Below are 20,157 nucleotides of genomic sequence, written 5' to 3'. Positions count from 1 at the left end.
TAAATGTTTAACCAACAGACTCGAACCAATATGAACGTGAGTGTTTCAAAATAAAAGTCTTTTTTCAGTGGGGTTTGCCTAGGGCCATAAGGAATCCCGATCAAATAGAAACACAAGAGGGCGATAACGATACATTTCTTGTCAGTTGTAAGAACGTAAATCCAATTATTTAAGATGAATATAAGACATTTAGACGTGTAGTATGAAACATATTTATAAATATATAAGCCATCAAACTTTCTTTCAAAGGATTTTACGAAATTCTGGATTAGGTCGCAGCAGCAAAAACAGCAAGTGGCGGTAATATCGCTATTGTACTGTTGTTGCTGTTCTTGTTCGGTCCTTTTTTAAAACGCTGCATACACAAATAACAAAAACATTAAGAGTACTTAATTACTTAGTTATTAAATTAGTGTTACGATCGAACGTTGTCCTCATTAATTATTCAGCAACTCGTAACTATGGGAGGGGTTCCAGACCCGGAAATAGGATGTAGCTGTCGAGTCACCCCTGACTGGTAACAGCCAGATAGCGGAAAACAACTCGAGATGATGCGGAAGACCTGTGCATCTTTTAACCGATCCAGACACTGAATAGATGCTCGTTTCAGTACGGATATTGTCTCAGGTATCTGTGCTACACCGTAACAGGCTGACCTTTTACCAAGATGATGGAGGAAGTCGACAGATTTCAAGTGCCTCCGGTTAATCCAGAGACGAAGCTGCTGGTAAGTGGAGAATAACGCCGTACCTCCTTACACGTCGTGGAAAATAACCCTTATCATGAGGGAATGACAACATCAGTTCTGTATTTTAGTGGAGATTAATAAAGCCACATAAGGAAAGGAATTGAAGCTTAAAGGAATCAATTACGTGATGCCGGTTAATAAAATAGAAATCTACTTTGTTTATTTGCAGACCGATGCAGCTGTCATCTAAAAACAATATGGTACTTTTTAGCCCTCTATGCTCTTACACTTATTTATGCTTAATATATTCCTAAACAAATATGCGAGTCCAGGCTGGTTCGGTTATGCTTAACATTATTGAGCCTAAATAAAATATGGGAACATAGTTATATTTAATGTTGTTTACTGACACACATAACTATTTTTTGTCATTCTAGTCATCTTAAATCGTAGTTTTCTATCGAAGTGTATTTCTATGTGTTTCTGTGGAAATTGAATATTAAACAGATTATATTGGGACGTCTAGACGTTCCACGACGAAACAATAACAGTTCCTCATTCACAAGGACTTCCAGAGTCCACGTGCACGTTTAGCTGTCACACTGTCATCCATCAAATGTCATAAAGTTAAACAGTTCAATATCTTGAGTAAGATTAATCAGATCTGATCTGATCTGTCCAGTCCGACAGTAGAAGCAGACACATACATCTTGAATTTCTTCAGACGTTCATTTGCTTGAAAGCTTGTGGTAGACACACTAATGTCCTGCAAAGCAAACTAAGCGTGTTTGCATTCAGTTTAAAGGGCTGGGTCAAATGCACATATTAGAATGTGCTTTATTGGTGAGATAAAGCCTGACGTGATATTGTCGTTTCCTTTTTTCACCGGCGCCCCAGAGAGCCCAAGACCCAGCTCTTCCCCTATACAACACACTGTGCTTTCTCATGCTAATGAATTCCTCTGTAGACAGAAAATGAAAGAACATAGGCTTATAACAACCTGGCACCTGCTTTTCGGACCGGCTCCTTTTTAATAGTTATTTTCCTGTTCTGTATTGCAACCACCGCAAGGATGGTTTTCTCATCTATATTTAGAGGCGTGGATGAATACAAGCTTTTCTATTAGGCCACATGGTCGATTAAAAAACAAGAGGGACATATTTTAATTTCAGGATGTTATTTTTGGTCAAATAAGACGTTTTGCAGGATCAGCATATTTTGCTGCTGTAGAACTGGAACAATATGACTATCAGGCAAACATACAGACCTAAGCAATACCTACCCCATAAAATCAGAGCGAAATGATTAGTTGATAAGAATTTTGGTCAAATCCTAAACCTTTCTTTTTATGACCCCAAGTCACCACCTTATGGATCCTGCTTTGCTGTGATTGGTCCAAAGTGCAGCCTGTCAGATAATCTCACCAATCCTTTTTATCGGTTCAGCTGTGTCAGCAACGCTTTCATCAGTCTTCATCTCCTAACCTACATTACAAGACTGCCGCATTGACGAGACAGTTGGAAAGCAGTCAGTTGTCCTGAAGATCATAGGGTCACATGTGATGTTATGTCTGGTATAAAATGTTGACCTTGTCTTTGACATCCATTTTTAGGTCCTGGCAGAGAAATGGCCATTTAACCAATGCACAAGATCTGCAGGTTTACAGTACAACTACCGACACTCTTGATCTGATCTCTTGGTTTGTTACCATGGAATTGTGTGCCTTGCGAAGGCCAAATCAATGTAGACTTTTATGTGTCCCAGTTATTGACAGTTCCCATAGATTTCTGATAACTCTAATCTTGGATCTCGTGACAGCATACTTAATCAGTTTAAGCCACGATAGATTGGACTCAGTAGAGCTTTGAGGCTTCATTCCGCATGGTTTTCTTTGTGAGGCGTTGAATACATTTCACGGCCTGTTGTACACGTAGCTGGTGGAATATGCAACTTTGATGCTGTACTTTGTGTTTTCGGACTGAGATTTGTATTGCCTTGTAGTCGAACAAAGGCTGTCTGGAATGCTTAGTTTACCAAAAAGTAGAAAGAGAGTATTTTATTATTCATGTGCCTTGAACCTTTTAGCTTTGAATCGTAAAATTCCAGATGCTTCAAAGAAAATAAATTAACAGGCTATGCTTCGCACAAGATGAATGATAATGTTCTTACACATGGCATATGATTTGGCGTTTGGGAACTTGAGGGTATCACGTTGGGCTATTACCCACAATCCCCCGCTGCGCTCTTTAGCTAGTGCTTGGCCTAAAGGCTTTGTGAGAACCCTGCCAGGCTTACAGCTGGCACTATCCCAGGACTGAGCCAGCAGGCAATAAGGTTTGCTTGGCAAACAAGTCTGTTTCCCACTTTCTTTTTTCCGATGCTACCATTGTCTTTGTGATGCAATTCTATTTCCTGAAACCATTGAAGGTATGCCAACATAAGTTAATTGAGGTCATAATAATCGTGTTGGTGACATTTAATTTATTGTAGATTATTTAGTGTATGTAAATAAGCGTTGGCCTTCGAAATAAATATAAACTGTGAAAGTATCGCTAAAATGTGTGCATTTACATTTGACAATTTTATGCATTTGGCAGACGCTTTTATCCAAAGCGACTTACATTGCATTGTACTATACATTTGTTTCTGTCTATGTGGAATCCGCTGGGATTGAACCCATGACCTTGGCGTTGCACTGAGCCCCAGGAAAGCTGTGTTTTGCATGGGTTGAAATGCATTGAGTTGCAAAAAACAAATTATTTAAGTTCTTAGAAAAGTTTGTATAGACAAGGTTTTAGATTGAGACAGGTGATGCTTTTTTCCCCAGTAAGAATTTAAAAAAAATTCTTTTTGTTCTAAAACTACAAATGTAAATAGATTTTTACATTTGAAGTATTATCATATTGCATTATTTAGCAAGTTATTGTATCTTCAGTATTGTACAGCCCTAGCGTTCATTAGTTATCCGTCATCTGAATAGTTGGTTAATTTTGGTCATTTTGTTTAACATTTGTTTTATGTTTTAGCTCCGGTGCTTTATTATTAGCATGCTCACACACAGAATGTTAGTTTGTTTTCTGGCACAGAAAACCTTCCCATCAATTCTATGTCTGGCGGCTGAACACAAGTTTGTTATTTTAAAATAATTAAAAAGAAAATTTAGTTTAAAACGGTTTAGTTGGGCCACAATCGTTACACTGTCTTTAACCCAGGCTGGCGGTTTGATGCTGATATTAGTATTCTGTATCTTAAGAACAACAGCAGAAATATAAAAATGTTCCAACCATGGCTCTGAAAGCTCTCAATGATGACAGATAAGAATCTCGAAAGGGCTACTTGGGCTCTCTCCAATGAATGGCTTTTTTAGGTCATAATAGACCCTCTGTTGGCAGAGCAAGGCTGGGCGTGCTCTCCTCATTTTTTCAACAAGCTCCCACTGTTCTTCCTCTCCCAAACCTCAGTGATGTCACAGAGTGCCCGGAGACCCTGTAGAAAACACAAGCTGCAAAACATGCTTGATGACACGTGAGGCAGCTTTGGAAGAAGCAGTGGCTGCTTGCAGTGACTTAATCAACCTATCTGTCTGTATATGATTTATTTATTACTTTGTTTGTTTCTGGATGAAAGTGGCAGGTTTAAAAACATCCCATCTCTTGGTTTATTGATAGCAGACTGGTGAAGTAAGTTGGAGGAAGTATCTGACTGCGAGGGCCCTGCATCTCTTTTAGTTCCTGGAATCAATAAGTCTTCCAAGCACAGCTGTGAGAGCAAATCTGAGACGGTTCGAGAGAGATGTATTAAAATGACCTGTTCCAGCGACATTGTGCTGACTCCTGTTATTAACACCCAATAGATTCAACCCACTCAACACTCGCCTTGCCTCGGGAGATTACATTATTCACAACCAGTCCCATCCTTGCCTTCTTGATTTTCACAAGCACGCTAAGCATGTTGGGAAATGATGGTGTTTGTGCTTGAGAGAGCCCCTCTTCGTTACAGTATTTGTGATTTAGGAGGGTTTCATGCACTCTAAATTTCTTCTTTCCACCCTTGATGACTGTTTCTTCCTCCAGGACTCTGCAGCAACAACCACTATGGAGACCGACTCGAGCACAAGGGAACCAGAGTCAGTCCCCATAAACTACAAGCCTTCCCCACTACAAGTCAAGATAGGTGAGGGTTTCAAAACATGGACCACAGGTCCTCTTTGTCATCTTTACTAGAGAGTAATTTTTTTTATATAAGCATTTCAGATTCAGATTCGCTTAATAGGACTAGGTGTTATAATCACACTATTGCCCAATAGGACATTTTTCACGCCATTTACATGACTGAGGTAGCAGTCAAGAATATAAATAGATATGAATATGAATAATTCCTAAAAGAATGTTGTGTATAAATACAAAATTAAAGTGAAATCCATGTATTGATGGGCAGTATGAGTATGTACCGTTGTGATTAAATTAAAATCTCAACCTCAACAGATTTTCCAAAGAGGAGGAGCCTGTTTAAAAAAGGGGTGTGGTTTGGCTTTTTGTACATATCAACATATTCTGGTGTATATTGTTACTGTAAAATAAAATAACTCGTATTGTAATGTTTTCATTGGTTACGCTATCCCAAAATGAATGCAATACAGTAAACGTGTGTATGTTTGGAGGTGTGGCCTGGCAATTTGCACGTACAGTATATATTTAAAAACAACCATTCAATAATTCATAATTTTTTTATATCAGTATAAAGAAAAAACAATGTTAACAAAAACTGTCTCTGTTCTTATGGTCTGTAACAGCATCATTGATAATTGGCATGATTCCTCCATGATGAGAGTCAGACATTGACAACATTGCTCACTTCTCAGTCCTCATTTGCTCTTCTGCCAGCTCTCTCGCCCACTGTCTCTCTCTCCTGCCCTGCGTCTACAGCGCACGCAGTAGCCGTTCTGTTCCGGTGTCCTGAAATACAGCAGTTGTTAATTAAACTTCACTTTACAATCCACCCACTGACACCCTTATTACGAATAGCAGCACTGCAGAGATATCACACACACACACACACACACATGCAGGGCATTGTGTAAAAGTCACACAGAAGTCAAGCTCAGACTTTACATCCGAAGAAACTGTTCTCCATCATAAACGCACCACTGAATAAATGATATTAAAGAAAGTTACGTCTCTCAACACATACGGACTAAACATTATATGTTACAGTATTTCATTATCCTGTAATATCACCAGTAGAAAATGCATTTGATTTACACTTTTTTTTCCCTCTTTGATAGAGAAACAGAGGGAATTGGCACGGAAGAGCTCAGTTAAGAATGGAACTGTGGGAAGTCCGGTCAATCAGCAACCCAAGAAAAATAATGTCATGGCCAGAACAAGGTGAAACGGACTGCATTTGCACGACATAACTGTATTCTCCACTGATTAAGAACTTGTAGTTTTAAAAGATTTCCAAGGATCTGTGCATATCTGAACCATACATTGTTGCATTATATATTGTTTATTTTTTATAAAACAAAGGTATGGCCGTTTAATAATGGTCGGTTTGCTAAGTACATAACAAATATGTACCAAAATAACATACAAATGCAGCAGACGGGTTTATATAAAGGCTATACGGTCTGTGAATTTAAGTTAGTCAGATTGTTAGATCAGATGCTGTGAGTGCCAGACTGGTCCCATGTGCCCTGTCAGGATTAGTCCGGTGTTTAGACTTGTCCTCAGGCCTGGTTTAGAGCACAGCTCGAGGGCTCTAGATAAACAGCTCACAGGCTTGAGTCTTTGTCCCAAAGAGGTTGAGTAAAAGATGTGTCTCTGGCTAATGTAATGAAAGAAGCTTGTTGGATTGTGTTAAACGCCTGTCTCATGTTTATAGTTAATCCAAATTCGGAAGTGTTAGGATTAACTAGATTAAAGGTAAATCATAAAATAAACAAATATTAAATGCAAGTGTTTTTGAGGTTTACAAGTATTGATAGATTAATATATATGCCAATGTTTATAGATTTTTAAAACCGTGTTGATGCCAAAACAACATTTTTGGTCATATTTTACCTCAAGGGTAAAATATGATATTATATAAATTAATATAAAAGATTTTTAAAAAACTATTAATAATATTATATGCATAGACTTTGAACTGAAGCTCAACATTGAAAAGAATTGAAGGAGACTTGGCAAAAAAGAAAACAAGCGCAAAGTCTAGGCTTATTATTTTTCTATATGCAGTATTCAAATAAAACTCATGTTACCTGATACGCTTTACTTTGCATTTTGCAGAATCGATTGTTCAATTAATTAAGAAAATGATTTTCTATTTTGTACTAAACCTTTAAATTACTTTCTATTCCTTTTATTAATATTTAGTTTTCGTATTCTCTCGTCAATTCTTCTCTCCTTGCAGGTTGGTCGTCCCTAATAAAGGCTATTCATCCTTAGATCAAAGTCCAGATGAGAAGCCGCTCGTAGCCTTGGACACAGACAGGTAGGAAACCATTCAAATTAGTCTCACTTTACTGTTTCTGTCAAGTGGAGGAAAAGTATTGAACGAATTGAAGAATTCCTCACTTCAAGGAAAGGATTAGAATGAGTAAAATGACAAGTGCTCTGTAATAAATCCTCTTAATGAAAGCTTTGTGCTGATATTCTGCCAGCCATCTCGATCTCAGAGGGACCCGACAGTTAATAAAATACCAGCTTGATACGAAATGTCTAGAGCCAGTGCCCTTTCAAACCTGAGAAACGGGCGAAATTCATGTTCCTGAGTCATATTCATGAAGTGACCGCTGTTTTTAATGACGCTAAGGGAGAGCCTTCAAAGTGTATCATTAATCCAAATGATTAAAATCATGTTTTATACAGATTGTCTTATCCATAACAGTAGTCCAGTAGAGGTCCTTTTTAATATTTTTAAAGGTGTCTAGAGAGGCAGACACAAATCCCACTTCTGCTATTATTGCATTTGTTTGCAAGATATTTAAGGCTCAGTTTCACTTCAACATAACATATTCTATATGTTTGTAGCATTTTTTCTTTTCGTAAAATTTCTTTTTTCGATCAATGATAAGTTATGAAAGGCTAATATTATCCGCGTGTTACGTTTTGGTGTAAGGAATGCCATCCCGGCTCAAAGCTTACACTAATTTAAACAAAGATTTGTATCTAAACTGCTGCTTATAAGCATTATTTATTCATTCACATCACGTCAACGCTTAGTTTTTATAAACTCACATTTGTTTTTATTACAGTCTTCAGGCTTATGGCATCCTAGACAATATTTTAAAGATTCATAAAAAATGTAATATCTGTCTGGCTGTCTTGGGTTAACTGAGATACAGTAGAGATAAGGATTGTGTTTTATTTGATAGTTGTTGACACGAGTCCAAAGCACAGAATTATCTCTATGATTTGTGTGGCCTACACCCTCTTGTAATGAGAAGTTTCGCAGTACGAGTTCAACCATAATGGCCTCTTTGCAGCACAGCTCAGATGATCGAGCACAGCATGCCAGTCTCTCACACAGATGAGTCTCTTATCCCAATGCGTTCAGCACTGCCAGCTGGATCTCTGTGACCTCAGAACTGTTATTAAGTCATGTTTGAGCTCACCCGTACTTCATTGTGTCCCTGTTTCTGTTTCTCTCATCGCCTGACTGAAGTCACATGTCCAGATGCTCTGTCTTTTACATGCTTATAAAAGTTCTCGACCACAGTTCACAGTTTTTCCTCTCTCTTGCTCCAGTGCATCTCAATAAAGTCTCATTGTGTCGATTGATTAAACTCCGTATGATACCACCTAATAGAATTGTGCTCACTCATCTGTCAAAGTTATTCAAAATCAGTTTACGTTCTTCCATTTTGATCTGTATGGATGTTATTTACTTCAGGCATAAAGCTGAAGATGCATATCTGTGACATTCTTGTGTTTCTTTTCTTAGTGACGACGACTTTGATATGTCTAGATACTCATCATCCGGATATTCTTCCGCCGAGGTGAGATATCTGAGGGACCAGGTATTTGTGTCTTTTGATCTAATTTAACCCTAGTCATCTTGTAATTTTATATAACCACGAGCACAATTTATATAATATATAAAAGTCAATTTTGCTAATCTAACTAACTGTAAATAAGACTTTGATCAAATATTTGGTGACTAACACCGTTGTTAAATAATGTGCTCATTCACAGCAAATAAACCAAGACTTAAACATCCAGCTGCTGAAGGACGGATACCGATTGGACGAAATCCCAGATGACGAAGATCTGGACCTCATCCCTCCCAAATCCGTGAACCCCACCTGCATGTGCTGTCAAGCCACTTCCTCCGCAGCCTGTCAAATTCAGTAACCCACCACCTCTAAACCTCACAGTTAACTCGACCCGAAGAATAGATTAACTTAATTTATTAAACACGATAGAATGAGTGTATTTCGGTTCATTTAAAATAGGGAATGTTGGATGAAAATGCACAAGAAATATGTTACTGTCATTGGTTCCTCCTATGGTAGGACGTGAGTGTTTTTATCATCACCAGAGGGCGCTAGACTAGGGTGTGTACAGATGCATTGAAGTACCTGAATGCGGAGAACTTATGCCGCTTTTCAAAACAGAACAAAACTGAATGTTTGACTCCTAAATATTGTTCTCTAGAACAGTGCTTTCCAACCTGTTTCTAACAGTTTAATTAATAGTATTCTGTAGCGTAAAATGTTGGGATAGATTCCATCCTGTGACCCTGCAGAATAACCGGGTTGTGAAGATGGATGGATAATTAAAAAGCCAAATGTTGCAATTATACACTTTAAGAAATACCAATTTTAAAACCGCATTTCAGTTAATATTGTTCTCTGCTGACCCTTTTGGAATCAATGCTCTAGAATGCCCAGCTATGTTTAGCTTACACTTTTAGTTATTAAGTACATAAGTCGTCTTTGTGAAAAAGAAAGGGAGTGTAAAGAGACAACCAGAATCTGTTTCACATTTCGATTCCTATTCGTATTTTCCTACTTAAGTATTAATATATTATCAGTAGCTTTGTAGCACATGAGTAAATGACATACTCTTAGAAATCTTCGCATACACACACGGATCTGCTGAAATAGTCAGGGAACGTACCTCCTAACAGAGACTCTTTATTTTTTTTTTACGTATCATTTTTGTTCCATAAAGTTTAGATCAGCGTTACTTGTGGATTTTGAACATAATGAAAACTGGCACACAAACTCAATGCAGTTACCGGTTAAGGTATTTGTATGGATAAAGCTTATTCGTTTCATTAGCAGATAGTTTAAAAATATGTGTTACACACAGCGATTTGGTACGATTTCAGGATATAATAAAGGAAAAGCATGCATTGATGTACTTGAAGTCATAAAAGAAGTTGCCAGATACATATTGCCAGATACATAGTCTTTAACATAAAGACACAGTACTACATATTTTGTTCAACACTATTTGTGCCAAAATGCATTCTTTCTTTAGTTTAAAAAATGGACTGATTGGGGAAAGCTATGCCTATGGCCAACATTCTTAACAACCCCCAAAATCAATGGTTTTACACACACTTTAATGATCTTGTTCCATATTGAGTCATTTTAAAGTGCTGTCAGACAGTCATTCAATGCATGTAAGGTAGATTTTCCACAGTATTTGTGTCTTCTGTTTGTCATGCAACTGTATTTTCCTATTTACTTTGCTTTTGTTTATTTTGTGAACTTTCAAGAGCACCTTATCCTGAAGTCACACCCTATGCTGAGCACTACGCAACACTCCAGTTCTCATCCAATGAACTACATCTGGAGAATGTATGAAGGGAAATTACAATGTAAAAATGTCACAATCTAATATTTAATGTTTTTGTGCATTGCTATGTCAGTGACCAGAATAGTATATGACTGTTTTTCACTGAATGCAGAACACTACAGTGTTAACTTTTCATCTAAACAGTTTTATTGCTATATTGGTATATCGGTGAATATTTAACACTCCTTTGCCATTTAAACCCCTGGTTGCCACATGTCATGTATGTTTTAGTGTGAAATCTTTTTGCATAGGAACATATACTCTTGCTTTATGGGGTTATAGACTGTTGTGGTATGTAGATGTGCCACGGGATGTATTGTTTTTTCATCTGTGTTTGTGTGTATGCTTCTCCTGGTGTCAATACAATACTGTGTCCCTGCTTTGGATGAAGATAAATGCACCGTTGTGTATCATCGCTTGAATTATGCTCTGCTTTCTGTTACTTCACTGAACTAGAGTTTGCCTTAAATGAAGCTAAACAGCGGGTCATTTTATTTATTGCCAGTGACATATTTTTAATTTATTGAAATAAATGGGATTTTTAACATAGACTTTTGTTTCCTATGTTTTCCACGTCTGTCAGTTAATATGATTGTAGAGATTTTAAGAGTTTCCATACCAGTATTTAACAATGTTACTGTTCTGTGTAGTGAAACTTATCTGTGAATACATATGAAATATACAGTTGCAACTCTCTCTTGTCGTGTGTTTTTGTGCATGTACACTAATGATCATTTAAACTCCCTTCAGAATGATTTTTCATGAGCTTGGAAACCTTTGCAAGGTAATTTCTGAAATGTATTTTGTGACATGACTTGAAGTTCTGATAAGTGGGAGAGAGGGCTGTTGAAGTGTTGCAGGCTGTCTGGGATTGGAGGAGAGAACTGATTAGCTTGACTTTATCCCTTCTGGGCCAGATGGTGCACAAGGCTTACCCACAGGCCTCTCTAAGCCTCAACACCTCCTTTACCCTAGCCATGCTTTGGACGATTCGTCCTGTTTGGAGTAAAAGACAGATAGCTGTCCCACACAAAGTGAGACCTAGGCTGGACATTTGGTGAGTAACAAAACAACAGTCTTATTTAGTCCTTATGTACAAATATCTAATTACGTCATCTAATTTTCATTGTAGAAAATTACAGTATAATCAGTGTCAACAACTGTTAGCACTTGTTACAATGTTGTATTACAGTATTTAATATAAGGACAGAATAATGTATTACATATTTGTTGCTTCAAATCAGCCTTTTTGCTTTTAGGTTGTTTGAATTTATGAAAGACATTTTAAGGGATACCCCACACAAAAATGAAAATTGAATCATCATTTACTCACCCTTAAGTTGTTCCACACTTGTATACATCTTTGCTCTGTTGAACACACAGAAACATTTTAGAAGTTGATATTTCTGACATCATTGACTATGTTGTAGAATCTTTTTTGTTCTGTTGAACTCGAAATAAGATATTTTGAAGAATTAAGGAAGCAAACAGTTCTGGGGAACCTTTGACTACCATTTAGATTTTTTCCTAGTCAATGATGTCCCAGTTTTGTGACTTGCCAACATTTGAATCTAAATATATTTCTTCGTGTTCAATGCATCTAAGACATTTATAAAGGTTTGAAACAACTGGGGGGGTAATTTATTTAACGTTAATTAACAAACTATCTTTTTATCAATACTGACATGTGTACTTAATATGTATTTAGAGGATTTTGAAGCTCTACATGAGTATACTTCAATGATGCATAATTTGTTTGAATTTTACCTGAAATTTGTGCTTGATTTTAAAGATACACTTACCAAAAAACATTTTCATATTTAGTCATTTAGCAGACGCTTTTATCCAAAGCTCAGGGAGCAGTAAGCGATATGTCATACAGAAGAAATAATACAATAGGTGCTAATACAAAGTTAGTTTCAACAAAAGCCAGACCACTACCTGTGAGAGAATTAGTGTGTGTATTTGTTTTGGAACTCTTATAACTCATATAACAAACATTTGATAGTGACTTGTTTTGTTTGGGCAGATTCAGATGTTGGGTGTCATTATGAATGTCAGAACCTCCAAAGTAGCTGCACTGGTGCTGCTGTCAGCGCATCTCCTGCATGCGTCTGCACTGCCTGCAGCCTCCTCCTATGAGTTCAATGTCTACAGGATGCAGCAGTACAACTTACATCAGGACAAATACGGTAAAACACCTCGGGTATTCCCGTTTAATACTTTTATTATTTATAATATTTAAACAAAAATATGTAACCGAATAAAGTCAATTTCAAAAGAATGTTTTCTATCTATCTATCAGTGACTTATGCTCAATTTCTGATTTGGTCGAAGATGAAAACCATCTCTTTTCAACCTTATTTGAATTAAAGCTGTCCCAATATGAAATTGAAAAATGAGTTTGTGACCTTTGGACCCCAGGTTGCCGTGGAGCTATTGTGGTGGCAGAAGCGCGCTCGGCTGCGGATAACAGTCTCACTCGACGCTGCGTAATCATGAAACTGCCGGATTTCACTGAAGAGCGCTACCTAGAAGCCAAAAAGCAGAACGCAGCCGCAGTATTAATACTGCTCCCAAAAAACATCTCTGCAGTACGACAGGAGATAGTACAGGTCACTCATAAATCATTCCTAAAACACATAAATCATTAACATATTTATGCAGAAACCCAACAGATTGCCAATGCTAATTAAAAAATAACCAAGTGTTATTTATTACAAAATAGAGTAAACCTTAATAAAGCTCATGTTGGAAAAGGTAAAACAATCGAAAGGACTGTTTAGAGTTGTGTGGTCAAGCATTGCTTTTTTTCACAGAATGTTCTTTACATAATGTAGGGTAAATTTAAAATAGTAAATCGCAAAAATGAATTCAGCTGGGTTTGCACAGGGGAGGGTCACAGTTGAGTTATTTGTAATGACAGATGGAAGCAGATTGCGTTAGAACCCCCTCAATTCCCCAACCTGGTTAGCTAAAGGTCAGAAATGAATTTCCCCCACCATCTCTAGAGTTTCATGGTGGCTGAGTCTCAGGTCCTGCAGAAGGAAACTCTGATGCCTGTGTATGTCGTCCCAGAGGATGAACAACTGCTCTGCATGTATGAGGAGGTCAATCATGCCGCAGCTACGAAATCTGCTTCTGTGTTAGTGAGAGGTGAGTGAATTGTCACCTTACCAAAGAAATGAAGATGCTTTCCACATGTACTCACCCTCATGTCATTTCAAACCTGTATGACTTTCCTTTTTCTGCAGAATACAAAAGAAGATATTTTGAAGAATGTTGATAACCAAACAAGATTGACCCCCATTGACATACATCGTACGGAGACAAAACCACTAAAACATTTCTCAAAATATCTTCTATTGTCTTCCAAAAAACATGCATGTTTTTTTATTGTTGACTCTTTCTTTGTGCATTTTTCCAGTTCTTCGTAGTATAATCACCTCCACAGCCTTCCAAATATTAGTGAGTAACTCCCCCATCAAACCTATTACTGATACCACCATCATCGCTTTGGAGGTGAGCGTGACACCCCTCAACAAACAGCAACTCATAGTTGGTCTTTAATGAATCCTGCATGTCAGTCAACCTGATTTATTGCTTCGTTTTAAGGGCGCTCTTTCTGGAGCTGGAGAAGACCCGCCCACTATTGTCATTACAGCCCATTATGACACGTTTGGCCTTGCTCCTGTAAGTCACCCTCAAACAGACCAAGCCTATCAAAGTATCTCTGTCGGTACACACCGCAGTGTTTTAATACTATATGCTGAATAACTTTAAAACACGCTATTCCTTAACATGACACATGCAATGATTCATGCAAGTTGCCACTGAAGCGGTTCAATCTTTGTGGGATGTGACCTTTTCAAACATCTATAACTTCAGCATAGCCGAAAGCAAACTGACACCCCAGTTAAAGGAATAGTTCACCAAATAAAACAAATTCTGTCATGGTTTATTCATCTTAATGTCGTCTAATCCTGTAGGACGTCGTTTCTTCTGTGTGAAAATAATGTCAAGTCAATGGGGGCCAATGTTTGGTTAACAACATTCTTCAAATTATCGTTTGTGTTCTTCATACAGGTTTGAATGATGAGTAAATGATGAAAGAATTGGTTATTTTTAAGTGAACTATATCTTTAAGATTTTACTCATTTCATTCTGTGCTGCAGCTTCTTTAATTGATGTCGCCGTAATGATAATATAGTCCTTTTGGAAGCACCCTTAGTCAAAATGACAGATGCTGTCTCTGCTCTCCGTTCCCTAATGAATCGACCACAATTATTTGAATCCCTCAGCTCTTCACAGGTCATTTGATAGTTTTGAAATAGATTTTGAACACAGGCAAAATAACAATAACAGATAAAACCAAGAGTTGATTTCTTTTCTGTTCACATTCATATGTGTCTCAATGATTCATATGTGTATTCTCTTGTAGTGGCTGGCATATGGTGCTGATTCTAATGGCAGTGGCGTTGCTATGCTTCTTGAGCTTGTTCGAATTTTTCAGCATCTGTACAGCGATCCTCGAAGCCAGCCTCCGTCAGTTCCTTCCTTTTTTTTGGGCCTCATCCATTGATTTATCTTTGTGATACACTACAACTATTACTTTGGCTATTTTTCAATTCTGAATCTCATTAATCCATCATGTTCGATGTTAACTATTTTTGGTTTTTGACGTCCCGTTGCATGTAGATATAACCTTCTGTTCACCCTGACTGGTGCTGGTAAATACAACTTCTTAGGCACCAAACGTTGGCTGGAAGAAAATATGGACCATGCAGGTATGTGAAATAATTTTAGATGTCTCTTAACAATATCCGCCAAATGAATCATTTTTTTGTCCTAAATAACAATTATGAGCCTTCATAACAGACTGAAATATCAAGACTGATATTGTGATTTTATGCAGAATCCAGTCTTTTGCAGGACAATGTGGCATTTGTTCTGTGTCTGGACTCCCTCGGTAATGGCGATGAGCTTTTCCTTCATGTTTCACGACCTCCTAAACCCGGATCCTCTCAGTTTAGCTTCGTTCAGGAGTTGGAGCAGGTTTCGTCTTGATAACAATGTGAAAATCAGTCCTTTGAACCTCACCTGTGATAAATATCTGATGTGTATCTGCTGCAGGTGATCTCCAGCAGCTTTCCCTGGGTGAGATTTGGAACCGTCCATAAGAAGATTAACCTGCAGGAGACCACCGTGGCCTGGGAGCATGAGCGTTTCGGTATGAAACGTGTCCCAGGATTCACTTTGTCGCACATCGAGAACTCCAAATCGGAGCTTAGAGGGTCTATCCTGGACACCATGTGAGACAAACTACCAAAATCAGATAGCTTCAGATCCCTTGACAAAAGGATTAAAAGAGATATCATGTTATAAAAGATAATAAAGTAAAGATGAAGCTTTTTTTCATATTCGTTTGAATGTAGAGAAAAGGTGGACATCAGGAAGCTCAGACGGAACGTGGTTATTGTTGCAGAGTCCTTGGCAAGATTCATGTACAACCTTACAGACAAGGTGAGGCAAACATTAGAGTCTCGGAGAATTGAAACCTTCACACCAACCTTGAAAACACTTCAGGTACTGTATGTTCTGTTTTTATAATTCCTTTTCTGTCCCATTTCTTATCATTTTTGCTTCAGGGCTCTTCTAAGGACATGCAGGTGTTCATGAACAGTTTGGTAAAAATCATTTTCTTTTTCTTATTTTCTTGTTCATTTTAAGACAATTAGATTTACCGTGTTGGCATTGTATACCGTAGTAGTTTGATTGAAGTCGTGGTAGAGCAATTACATTTGGAGACACTTGATTGAATTTAGATTTGTCATCATCTTAAATATGTAATTGTAACCCTTATGCCTAAATGCTTAAAAGTAGTGGTGGAAAGGATAACCAGCGTGTCTATCACTCCTTAAGTTATTAAATAACTGACCACCATTTGTTATGTTAATGATTATGTGTAGGATGTTCAGGACAGCCGTTTGTCTGCTTTGATGTCCATGATGACGTCTGTTCCAAGAGCCATTCAGCTGCTCGACAGAGAGCCAGAACACGTACTCCTCATTAACAGCCTGGAACAAGAGCTTAGATATTATCTAAAGCAGGTCTATAGACACACGTTCCACCTAGACAGAAGGTACACACACACGCACGCATGCAACGTAGTATACACACACACACACACACACACATCGAAGGAACTATAATTGATTATTTCTGGAAATAGTTCAAACGTCTTTCATTCAACTTTCATTTTCATCTTTATAAACTTCACTTCCTGCAAAAAGGAAAAGTCTCAAAAGGACTAAATATGGACAGATCACATTCATTTAGAGACAGCTAATTGTAATATAAAAAGACCCATAATGTTGACCATCACATTAACAGAAAGCCTAAATAACCTTATTTACCTTATTAAAGGTCCAGTCAGTTATATCTAGCAGCACGGTTGCCAATTGCAACCAACCGCTCACTCCACCCCTCCCTTTTGAAACACTACGACAACTGACAGAACATGGCGAATTACATGCAAGGGGACCTGCGGTGTATGTAGATAGATATAGCTCATTCTAATGTAATAAAAACAGCTTCATTGTGTATGCTCTTTATACACTTCTGAAGGCATAGCTATGTATATTATTTTGCATTTCTATCAATAGATCATCCCAAAAATTACACACTGGACCTTTAAAATGTAATTTTTAGAACTCAATAGATCTTTCAGATTCCTTCCTTCATTCATTCATTCATTCAATCATTCATGGACATGTTAAATCTGTTATCTTAATTTTATAGGGATCCTGAAATCACGTTCTTTGATCAAATGAGTCAGCCTATGATGATGTACAGGTGAGTCTTAAAATGGGTTGGTTTTGCAGAAAGGTTTGTTTTATCATTAGGGTTTGCACAAACTGAATCCTGACTACATTTTATTTTACTTAAATTTGATAACATTTAGGGTAAAACCTGCTGCCTTTGACCTGTTTTTGGGAGGCTGTATAGCTGGATACCTTGGAATGATCTATTACGCCATTCAGGTGGGTACACATTAATTTACTATACATGTACTGAGACCTAGATAATGTACACCGAAGTAATTATCAGGTCTGGGGTCAGTTTATATTTCCTCTCGTATACAAATCATATTACATTCAGGTGTTGCTGTCGCTTAGTTGGTGGAGCATTGAGTTAGCAGCTCGTGGGTTTGATTCCCGAGAAAAAAGGTACCTTAAAGGACCCGTGTGTAGTTTTTTTTGAGGATCTATTGACCAGAATGCAATATAATATAATACATAACTATGTGTTCAGAGGTGTATAAAGACATAACATAATGAAGTGTTATGTTTTTATACCTTGGAATGAGCTATTTCTATCTACTGTACATACTGTACCACGGGTACCTTGTTTCTACAGTAGCCCAAAACGGACAAACTGCTTCTTTCTTAAATACGTTATCTCTTTCGGAAAAGAAGCGAAAATTACATTTTAACTCTCTAGCAGCCTTCGTAGTGGTTCAAAAGAGGGTGGTGGAGTGAGCCATTGATTGCAATTCGCAACCTCACCGCTAGATGCCGCTAAAATTACACACAACACCTTTAAATGCAACTTAAGTTACTTTAGATAATAGAGTGTGACAAATGTATAAATGTAAGACAAGAACAGTTTAATCTGAAGGGTCTACCACTCACTCGCATGATCTGTGGTTTGCTTCTTTGTGATTTGTTGTTTTGTTTTTAGAACTTTGGACACGTCTACACAAAATTTAAAGCAACAATGAAAGCCAAGCACCAATAAACCGTGGAAGACCAAACATCACACATCAAAGATCCAATGCAAAAACTGCAGTCAACACCAGTAACAATGAAAAGGAACATGTTTTTTTTTTGTGTCATTAAAAAGGTTTTGTTGTAAATTAACATTACTGTCGTTTTTTTCTATCTTGAATTTCATAAATACATATGAAAGATCACGCGTCATCTGCAAATTCTGCCATCAAAAATCCCTGTGTCTAACTTCATTGTATGTTCACACATTGATCAACAAAGCAAGGGAGACTAAATTCGATGATGAAGTATGAAAGTTTAATATGTCTAGAGTAGAAACGAAACTCATGGGTAAATCATGAGCCACATGGACAACCTGATGCCAAAGAGAGAGGTGATGATGGACACACAGAGACGAATAAGTATGGGCACAGGATCACGGATGTGTTGTGGTGTATCCAAATGGCCCTAAAGAAGCCTCATTTCACCGGCTGTATATCTGCTACTGTATGTTTGAGTTTGTCATGTTTAGCCAAAATATTTATTCACACTTAATTTCAATATGTTATATCCTTTTTAGTAGTTATTTACTCAAGTGGAACTGGACATAAACCTCCTCTGAGATCGCTTTCATTTCATAAATTATGTATAAAATGCTTTTCCCTGTGGAACTATCAAGCTGTCCGGTGCATAATAAGTTCGCCGACTGCATTTTGATTTACTTGTGTTGGCACAGAAAAAGGAGGATATTTGACAGTGACTGCGGGTTATTGCCAAGTTCTCGGGTAAATGAGAACCGTCTTGATTATCACTTATAAAGTCCTTTCTTTCACTTCACTCAAAAATAAAAATTGTGTCATCATTTATTCCCTTATTTATATCATAACTCTTTCTTCTGTGTAACACCAAAGAAGATATTTTAAGAAATGTTCCAAGTGGTTTTGTGTCCATACACTGGAAGTCAATGAGGGCCAGTGGTGTTTGGTAACCAACATTCTTCAAAATATAATTTTTTGTGTCTGCAGAAGAAAGTAAGTCATACATGAACTGACATTGTAATAAAATAACAGGGAGTAATGCCATGATCAAAAATATTTGGATGGGCTTGGGTTTCCGGTCTGATGCATTTGCTTGCCTATGAATGGAAGTCAATGGAACTCATAGTTCACCCCAGAAAATGTCAATTCTGTCATCATTTACTCACCCTCTTGTCATTTTAAACCTGTATAACTTTCTTCTGCAAAACACCAAATAATATATTTTGAACAATGTAGGCAACCGAACAATGGCGGTACACATTCACTTCAATCGTGCAGACACAAAACCAATTTGGTGAACTTTCTCTTTAAAGAAACTTGAGACAGGCATGCAGAGAAAATAAACAGAGTCTGTACTATGACATCCGACAAACAGATCTCACATCACCCGCTTAACCGCGGTCTAGGCCCACCGAGCAAGAGCCACAAAAATCACACCGGATCAGAGCTGAATTATTGATTGTTGGCATTCTGTCTAAGAGAGAGACAGGGGGTGGAAACCCTGGGCGGTTAGAATCTGATGAAAGAAGGATGCACATGATCCCATTTCCATCTATTTGTGTCTTATCATTGAAGCTTGTAATATTTACATGTTGCCAATTGCCAGAATCACATCACATTAGAATGTGCTTTGTGTATACTATGATTTCAAATGCCATTTGAGAAATAAAGTGCTAATGAGTACCTGCTTCAGAAAAGAAAGTGATAAATGGAAAGATATCAGAGCTGAATGGATCGCATAGAGAGATAAGGGTTTGAAAGATGAAGATACAGAATAGACAAAAGGAACTGTGACACCACTAAGTCATGCTGTGGTTATGAGATGCGAGGTGAGGTAGAGAGGGAGAAAGGGG

General features: G+C 37.6%; 2 protein-coding genes across 4 annotated transcripts; both read left to right on the top strand.

Moving 5' to 3' along the window:
* Positions 1 to 481: 481 nt before the first annotated feature.
* On the top strand, positions 482 to 11,185 carry fam219aa (family with sequence similarity 219 member Aa). 3 transcript variants are annotated; one of them, XM_079486372.1, is made up of 7 exons: positions 482 to 727; positions 4,762 to 4,861; positions 5,973 to 6,075; positions 7,100 to 7,180; positions 8,633 to 8,687; positions 8,884 to 9,038; positions 10,418 to 11,185. In XM_079486372.1, exons 1-7 carry the CDS (start codon positions 668 to 670, stop codon positions 10,503 to 10,505), a joined length of 642 nt encoding a protein of 213 aa, XP_079342498.1. In that variant the 5' UTR covers positions 482 to 667; the 3' UTR covers positions 10,506 to 11,185. The 3 variants fall into 3 exon arrangements, with proteins under 3 accessions (XP_079342498.1, XP_079342500.1, XP_079342499.1); XM_079486374.1 differs by lacking the exon at positions 10,418 to 11,185 and having other exon boundaries at positions 539 to 727; positions 8,884 to 9,166; XM_079486373.1 differs by lacking the exon at positions 10,418 to 11,185 and having other exon boundaries at positions 539 to 727; positions 8,633 to 8,708; positions 8,884 to 9,166.
* A 240-nt stretch (positions 11,186 to 11,425) lies between these two features.
* Positions 11,426 to 18,418, top strand: LOC306911212 (BOS complex subunit ncln). Its single transcript, XM_079486371.1, has 16 exons — positions 11,426 to 11,554; positions 12,527 to 12,689; positions 12,922 to 13,112; positions 13,509 to 13,653; positions 13,925 to 14,019; positions 14,113 to 14,190; positions 14,939 to 15,042; positions 15,196 to 15,284; positions 15,413 to 15,552; positions 15,631 to 15,809; positions 15,933 to 16,020; positions 16,146 to 16,184; positions 16,467 to 16,639; positions 17,299 to 17,352; positions 17,462 to 17,540; positions 18,241 to 18,418. The coding sequence occupies exons 2-16, from the start codon at positions 12,533 to 12,535 to the stop codon at positions 18,295 to 18,297; spliced, it is 1,668 nt and encodes a 555-aa protein (XP_079342497.1). The 5' UTR covers positions 11,426 to 11,554; positions 12,527 to 12,532; the 3' UTR covers positions 18,298 to 18,418.
* The last annotated feature ends 1,739 nt before the right edge of the window (positions 18,419 to 20,157 follow it).

Source organism: Barbatula barbatula, assembly GCF_947034865.1.
Source record: "Barbatula barbatula genome assembly, chromosome: 22".
NCBI classification, from domain to species: domain Eukaryota; kingdom Metazoa; phylum Chordata; class Actinopteri; order Cypriniformes; family Nemacheilidae; genus Barbatula; species Barbatula barbatula.
Note: the sequence above shows the minus strand (reverse complement) of the source record. Positions and strands in the feature narration are given on the sequence as shown.

What these genes read in the sequence shown, in the direction of transcription:
- LOC306911212 (XM_079486371.1), top strand. Translation starts at nt 12,533, where the DNA reads ATGTTGGGTGTCATTATGAATGTCAGAACCTCCAAAGTAGCTGCACTG. An exon ending in CTTACATCAGGACAAATACG is followed by an intron (nt 12,690 to 12,921) that starts GTAAAACACCTC and finishes TTTGGACCCCAG; the next exon opens with GTTGCCGTGGAGCTATTGTG. An exon ending in CAGCCTATGATGATGTACAG is followed by an intron (nt 17,353 to 17,461) that starts GTGAGTCTTAAA and finishes GATAACATTTAG; the next exon opens with GGTAAAACCTGCTGCCTTTG.
- fam219aa (XM_079486372.1), top strand. Translation starts at nt 668, where the DNA reads ATGATGGAGGAAGTCGACAGATTTCAAGTGCCTCCGGTTAATCCAGAG. An exon ending in GTAGCCTTGGACACAGACAG is followed by an intron (nt 7,181 to 8,632) that starts GTAGGAAACCAT and finishes TTCTTTTCTTAG; the next exon opens with TGACGACGACTTTGATATGT. An exon ending in CCGGATATTCTTCCGCCGAG is followed by an intron (nt 8,688 to 8,883) that starts GTGAGATATCTG and finishes GCTCATTCACAG; the next exon opens with CAAATAAACCAAGACTTAAA.